This window comes from Neolamprologus multifasciatus, chromosome 7 (assembly GCF_963576455.1).
Source record: "Neolamprologus multifasciatus chromosome 7, fNeoMul1.2, whole genome shotgun sequence".
NCBI classification, from domain to species: Eukaryota; Metazoa; Chordata; class Actinopteri; order Cichliformes; family Cichlidae; genus Neolamprologus; species Neolamprologus multifasciatus.
In genome coordinates this window covers 40990126-40997801 of record NC_140445.1, presented here as the reverse complement: position 1 = coordinate 40997801, position 7676 = coordinate 40990126, and the positions used below count along the sequence as shown (strand labels likewise).

At 37.2% G+C, this 7676-nt stretch overlaps 1 protein-coding gene across 1 annotated transcript; it reads left to right on the top strand.

The window, feature by feature from the left end:
• Positions 1-1368: 1368 nt before the first annotated feature.
• chtf8 (CTF8, chromosome transmission fidelity factor 8 homolog (S. cerevisiae)) lies at positions 1369-4117 on the top strand (the record flags this gene model as incomplete). Its single annotated transcript, XM_085164561.1, is given in 4 exon segments — positions 1369-1446; positions 1448-1513; positions 2680-2799; positions 2801-4117. Coding segments are annotated over 4 exon segments (450 nt in total), but the record flags the coding sequence as incomplete, so codon positions are not given.
• Between the last annotated feature and the right edge of the window lie 3559 nt (positions 4118-7676).

The window sequence follows — 7676 nt, the reverse complement described above, 5'->3', positions numbered from 1 at the left end:
ACGCCAGGACCCACGTTGTTACCCTTTGAACCGGTAGTGGATTCATGGACATACGTCATCACGTCGACAGTACGGACAACGGCTTGGATAAAATGTAGTGGACAGTAGTTGCATATGGATTTATTGGAATGGTTCATTCAACTGCTCCAAGTATCAGGGAGTTGGTAATTGGTGCATGGATTCTTTGTGGAATGGGAATCTCCCATCATGTGCTGTGGATTACATTCTGGAGTCTTGTTACTTCAGTTCAGTGGGTGGCGGTAATACACCTGGTTGTTGGATGGTCAACCGCCGAAGAAGAAACGCCACAGTGGGCGGGAATACTGTCGGAATACGAACCGAGTGCAGAGTGCTGGTTTGTGACAGCAGCTGAAGCGCTACATCGGTAGAAAAATTAGTTGGTGTTATTGCTAATCGTTATTGACGGGAGAATGGTTCAAATAATGATCAGGTAAGACTGATGAGCGAACTTTATCTTTCCATTACTTAGTGCCAAATATATGTTTATGGGGGAATACTCAAGGCAAGTTCATGCTAATGATCGGAACAACTATAGTGTCATTAGCCACATTTTAAGAAGAGAGTAGAATTTATACTTTAGGATTGAAGCGGGATTTATGGTCCAGCAACACTTCTTACAAAGACTAGACCACTGAAAGGCTTAATGTTTGGTTTGTTAAAAAGTAAGAAAAGGCTCATTCTTAAAAACTCAGGACCTGGGTATTCAAGCTCTAGTAAATCCCTCCTGTGGTTTTGCCATGATGCTGACAGAGAGGGAGAAAAATGTTAGACATCCCTGTGTAGCTTGGACAGGTGCATTTATGAGAAGATGAGATGGGTTTTTTCTTCATTGAAACAAATTTAGGTTTTAGAATTTATATCAGTAGTAGACAGTATTGCTATCACATTATACATGCGGAGACAAAATACTTGTTTTAAGCTCCAATAAGTTTGTAGGAGAATGAGGAAGTCAAGGTTTAGTCTAAAGTTGAATCTATTTCGTACATGTGAGTTGGTGTGTGCCTGAGCTAACAGTGTAAATATTTATATTTTTTTCTTTTGTAGAATATATTGAATGTTTGTTTTTTTACAATTAGTTTTTAGGGGTACCTTTTTATTATAGAAAATTATAACTGTAAAATGTATTGAAATCTTTCACCACAACGGTGGCAGGATTTTATCAGAAAGTTTTGCTTAATTGTCCAGCATTGCCATTATTAAACGCAATTTGAAAGGATGTTGTATTGCTCTTGAAATATAACTTTGAATCTGATGTTTTTTTAAGTTAATTAAAAACAAACTAAATAACACATGCTCTTTTATTTGCCGAATTAACAGGCTGAGTATGACTGCTTTATAGGCTGTTGATATGCATCGGCTCTTGTAGACGGCAGCCCGGATGGCAGCAGTCCCCCCGAGTGGCTGGTGGTGGAATTACAGGGGGAGGATGGTGTCTAGACACAACTCTGGTCTGGCCGGAAATGTGATGGGAGATCTACTGTATACCAAAGAGGTACACAACATGCTGAAAAACACAGTATAGCCCCCCAAAAAAGATCATTTATGTATTTACTAAAATCCAGCATCATTTCCCTCATTAGTATTGTAGATGGAGAACAAAAATAATAGCAGTGTTTATAAATCAATTAAAATTAAGTTTATATGAGAATAGCACAATCTCACACAGAAGAAAGTACTTTAGGTAGTAATAAAGCAAGTTTATTTATGAAATGGGACAATATTGGTACAAAATACAGACTGACATGAAAAGCTTTGTCGCCTCATTTGGAACTCTAGGAATATGGAGCCAAATCAAAATTAGAAATGTATTCAGTGGCCATGTCAGGTATCCCAAGACTAAGGGAAAACTAATGCCGGCTAAATCAAGTATGTTGGCTTTTTAAGTGTAAGACATATCAAGAAAAATAAAAACACAAAGTTTTGGAAATGCAAACCAGAATAGAAAAAACAATGACATTAAAAAACAATAATCATTTCCCCTGTTTTTTTTTCCTTAAAATTTGATGATTTGATTTAAAATTTGCTGGGGTTTTTTCCCTTTATTGTTTCTTCTGAATTTTTTTAATTTTTAGTTTTGTTTTGAATTGTCATTGTGTCACCTAAATGCAAGTTTTGGATAATACAAAGATTAATTAAAGAAATGCAAATAGTTTACAGCCTTCCAACTTAGCTAACAATGTTAACAGAATGTGAAGAAACAGCTGCTATGTTTGTCGAAAACATCTGCGTACTTTGATTAATTTAATTCCGTTTCAAAATGCAGCCACATCAGTGCAAAAATGGCTGGTGAGAGAAAATGAGATGCTCATGGGTCATACTAGCCACACAGACTCGTGAAGTCAGCATACTTAATGATAATATCAACATGTACAACTGAAGTAACAACAATATTCGCTTCCACTTGTCTCAGTTGGGCTGTGCCTGTGGCTGCACAAGACTGCCATCAACTTGGCACTTAAGCGTCTGTTTGATACCCCTTTTTAGGGCTAAGACAACAGACTTCCAAAATAAACCCATGAGTCCTATTGTGTCAATAATAACCAAGTCATCAGATCAAAGAAAAAGTGGTACTTAAGGTTTTCTTGTAAATGGTCATCTTGTTGGGGGAAAGCTGAGAATCCACTGCCACTGAATTATTATTTTGTTTCCATCCACCAGGGGGTGCCAGTGCTGATTGTAGGACATCACATTATCTACGGGAAGCAGGTCAAACTGGAGAAACCCTTTGCTGTTCTCATCAAGCACTCGGGCCATTCACAGGGCAGTCACAGCAGTAACAAACGATGACATAACACAGGAAGCAATGGAAACAGACCAACAAGGCTCTGCTTCCACATCTTATTCTGTGTCCGCACTCATTAAAAACAAAACTGATTTTTAAGATCCGCCCCAACCTATCATCACTAATGTACCAAGAAGGTGTAGCAGGACTACATTTCATTGCTGGGACAGAGTCCCTGTCTGACTTGTCTTATTCTAAGAGTATTTATACTGTGATGGTTTCTGATCTGAATGTTGTTGAAGGCAGTTTTTAGAAAGCAAAATAAGACAACAATGGGTTTGTCAGTACCTGACTTTGTGTCCAAATTTAAAGAAAAACTGCAAATGAAAATTCTCATTTCCTCTTAATCATAGGAAAGACTGTATATGTTGGGCGGACTGATGGTCAGGTGAAGCGTGTCTGAAGGCAAAAATTATTTAATTACATTTGTCATATATAATAACTGATGCACTCAACCTCAACCTTCGTGCCTCGCAGCAAGAAGGTTTTCTCTTCCTCCCACAGGATGAAGGTCTGCAGTTAGTGGGTCTTGTCCTGTCTGTATTTCCTTTCCTGGGTGTATCCCGACTGTTGCGCCTGTGGTAGCTGGGATAGGCTCTAAACGTGTGACCCTGATAAGGATAAGTGAAAGAGATGTTTGTAACAGCAGTTTTTGTGTGCAGTCATGAATATATATTATAAAGAAATACTGGTGCAGACAAAGTTTTTATGGGCTTTGAACCAAGAAATTAGACATACTTTCACTTTCTGTTTTACTTTTATTTTTGGTAAAATAGATTTAATTAAAATGGATTCATCGAGATAAAAATCAGATGATGCTAATTGTTTTGTACTTTTAGTTCACCTTTCCACTCTGGAGGGAAAGGGCACTGCAAATCAATACACATTTCTTTGGAGTAACTCATTTTTCTGCTAAAGAAACAGTTTGATCATTCCAGAGATTTGGGAACTCTGCCAGTGCACACTGAATTTGTTCTAGCATCACATAGTAGCTCAGAGTCTGAGAGCATTTCGAATTGGACTTAAAAAAAAAATAAAATAAGCACACACACACAACACACTCTTTCACAGATACAGTGGATTTGGGTTCAGTATCTTCCCCAAAGATACATGCACACTGAGTCACTGAGCTATCTTCTCATCCCTTCTGTGTTTCTTTACTGTCTTTGGATTGATGCAGCAGTTGTATTATAACAAATTGAAGTGTAGGTAAACTGAATAAATGTGATGTTTGAAACAAATACAGTTAAAAATAAAGGTTTATAGGCAGTTTAAGAATATGTACAGGAATAAATTCAATATGTAATACTGTAATTGTCTAATGTGTTTTGTTTTATCTGAATATTCCATTCAGTTTGATTTATATAGCATCACAAACAACAGTTGCCTCAAGGTGCTTACATTATAAGGTAAAGGCCCTACAATAATAGAGAGAAATCCCATCAACAACCCTTTTGGAGCCAGCATTTGGTGACAGTGTGAAGGAAAAACTCCCTTTTAACAGGAAGAAAGCTCTGGCAGAACAAATCTTAAGGAGGGTTTGCCATCTCCCACAGTCAGTTGGAGATGATGGGAGAAAGACAGGATAAAAGGCACTGTGGAAAGACATACATAGCTTGAAATGAAGACTACAGGTAAGTCAGCAGGTGGCTGAGCATTAACTGCAGTGTTGAATCTGTTAAAGACTGGCTCTGTCCTCACCACTCTCAGCTCTTCTGCTGTTGGAATGGCAGGAATCCAGTGATTGTCTTCATGCCACTCCACATCTCTCATGTTGTTCTGCTGGAGTATCCACTCCAGCTTTCTCTGTAATTAGTAAATTGTATTTTCCACTGTATTATCAGAAATTTTAAAGCTTTATTTTACAAGAAGTGCAGAGAGCAGTGGGAAAAGCCGGGCTGCAACTTTGAAAATCATTTGCGTGGAATCCAAGACTGTCCTTCACATGACTCCTTCAGAAGGCTTCACGAGGAAGAACAGGACGTAGACGTTATTGATCTCACTTTGGGAAATTCATATTATAGCAGCAAGGAAAAGCGAATTAAGATATATCAGAAAAAATAAATGAATAAGAAAAAAATCTGTACAAAAAAGCAAAAAATAAAACCTATAAAATTTATAATATTTACAAATATTTAAAAAGAGTCAATGCACTCAAATTGAGCATTTTTTGTTTCATATGCATATAAATTGCAGTAGGATTGATGCTATAAAGAACTGTATAATGTTTTAATCCAGCCTATGAAGGATGAACTTAATTAAAATTTGTGTAGAATCGTTTATCAGAATTTCCACTTTATGTAATTTTGTCCGGTTACATTTTCACTATTTTGCTTTATCTGGTTGGCAAGGGATTTTGCAGATTTATTGCCATGTTTAGAGTTCTCCAAACCAGTCTTGGCACCAGAAATTATGTCTTCCTATCAATTCTTTAATTCAATTCCAGTTTTGTTTTCTCAGGTGGGAAGGCCTGAGCTACAGCCACTGTTGGGGTGGCTGTAGCTCAGGAGGTAGAGCAGGTCACCTACGGAAGGTCGGTGGTTCGATCCTGGCTCCTCCAGTCTGCATGTCAAGTTATCCTTGGGCAAGATACTAACCCCAACTTGCTCTCCGATGCATACATCGGAGTATGAATGTGTATGAATGTCGTTAGAACGCACTAAGTATAGATAAAGTGCTTGTGAGAATGGGTGTGATTGGGTGAATGAGGCATGTTGTATACAGCGCTTTGAGTACTCCGGGAGAGTAGAAAAGCGCTATATAAGAATCAGTCCATTTACCATTTACCAAGGCTGTAGTAGAGTAGGTCATGTACTAATGGGGAGGTGGCTCTGTCCCTGGCTGCTCCAAGCTATCTTTGGGCAACATGCTGTGTTCACTTAGTCTGTCTGTCTTGCATTTCTCTGTATATCTTTGTTTAATGTGTTTTTGCTTTTTCTGTGTCTACTGTATGTTAATGTACCAAATAGCAGCGTGAAAGGCAAAGATATTGCTGATTGCAGAAAAAGATAAGAAAAGACACAAAAAAGACTGAAGAGTGAAGACACTAAAGAACAATTCCAAAGTGACTTAATAACAATAGAATTAATTATTAAAAATGAATTTTATCTTTTCAAGTGAACAAAAAATACAGTGAAAAAACAGTCAGAAAATCCATGTAGTCCTTTAAATGAGACATTTTCTGTATCATATGAATAGGATTTTTGCGTCCTACATAGAAAGCATTTTAATGACTTTCAGCATCCTGTTGATGCCCAGAGATGGAAACAGCAGAAGATCAAGAAACAAGAGCTACAAAATGTCAGAGTTGTAAAGTTCCTTTAAATGTATGTGACCTTTTGACCTTTCAAGTTGAAGCTTTTACATCTCAAAATAAAGCAATATGAATATAACTTAAGTATTTTAAAGTGTCCATTATGCAGATGTTTGCAGATATCACACAAAACATACAGATAAAGTTTTTGGAACATATCCTAGAAAAAAACTTTGGTGTTTAGTCTTTTTGTTGGTGTGAACAGACAAAATCAAAATCTAGTGTAAAATGTGTAAATGACCCACATCAACATAACTGTATCCAGCAGAAAAACACACAGATATAATATGGCAACTTTTCATTATATAAAAAAGACTTCTGAATTAAACTACAACCACCCGAGAACTGTAAAATAACGATTCTAACAATGACACTGCTCAGCCACAACAAAATGCAGCCCTACCTTCAGAGATGTTTGGATTCTCTTTTCTGGTAAATCATAGTGGATGATATGCTGTTTGTAATTCATGAGAAACATGCAAAGTCTAGAAAACTTCCACACCTACCCTGTATACTTCCAAATGCAATCACTGTCTCAGTAGGAATAGATTTCAGGTCTGGTTTGATACAGTGCACACTTTAGCATGTATACAGAAGGGAGGTTCATAGTACTGTCTGAAGTGACTATATAACTTCAAAACATCATTAAACTTTAATACAGTTGTGTCAACATACTGTTGTCTGATAAGATGGTCACTGTTTTTAGATTTTGACAAGAAGACTTTGATACTAGGGGTGGGTTTTATAATCGATTTATCGATTAAAATTGATTTCTGGCTTGGATAACGTGAAATTGATTCATTAAAATCCTGAATCAATTCTTTAATATACATTTTATTTTGCCCGAAATGACAGAATCTCTGGTGAAATCTCAAACAACCACCAAACAGCTAAGACAGTACATGAGAGCAGGAACACGGATCTGCACAAAGACGTAAACACACAGCGGGACCCGCGATCAGAATCAGTGAGATGTCGCCTTTCTCACCCGACGGCACGGACACGGTCGGGGCTGAAAGCCGACAGCTCGCTGATTCTGATCTGTCGTTATTATTATTCGCTTGCTTGTTACGCACAAGTCTACCGTTGGTTACAGCGCTGTCGGCCGCTGTTTTTTTCCTGTTTACATACTTCTGAAAAGAAAACCTAATTTCTGCCGTTCAATACTGAACAAATTTAAACTTTTTAAAATTATGCAAAATGCAAAACGCTTAGCCATGTCTCTAATAAAATCGCTGGAACGTCAGAGGTAACGTTCATATGTTCATTAATGGTTTTCTTTCGTTTTTGATGTACTGCAGAATATTTTTATAAAATCCCAGGCCAGGAAAATCACCTTCATGTTTTTCTGTGTTTTGTCTTCAGCTACTTTGACACAAAGGCATCTGCTGTGATGCTCACACCTTTGATCTTGTGTGTGTCAGCTTCCTTTTTATAGATACAAAAATATGTAAATTTACTGATCTGAATTATAATATTTCTGACTGTCAAAATTTCCCATATTCAAATCAAATTGAATTTAATCGAATCGAATTTAATCAAATCGTGGATCGAATCGAT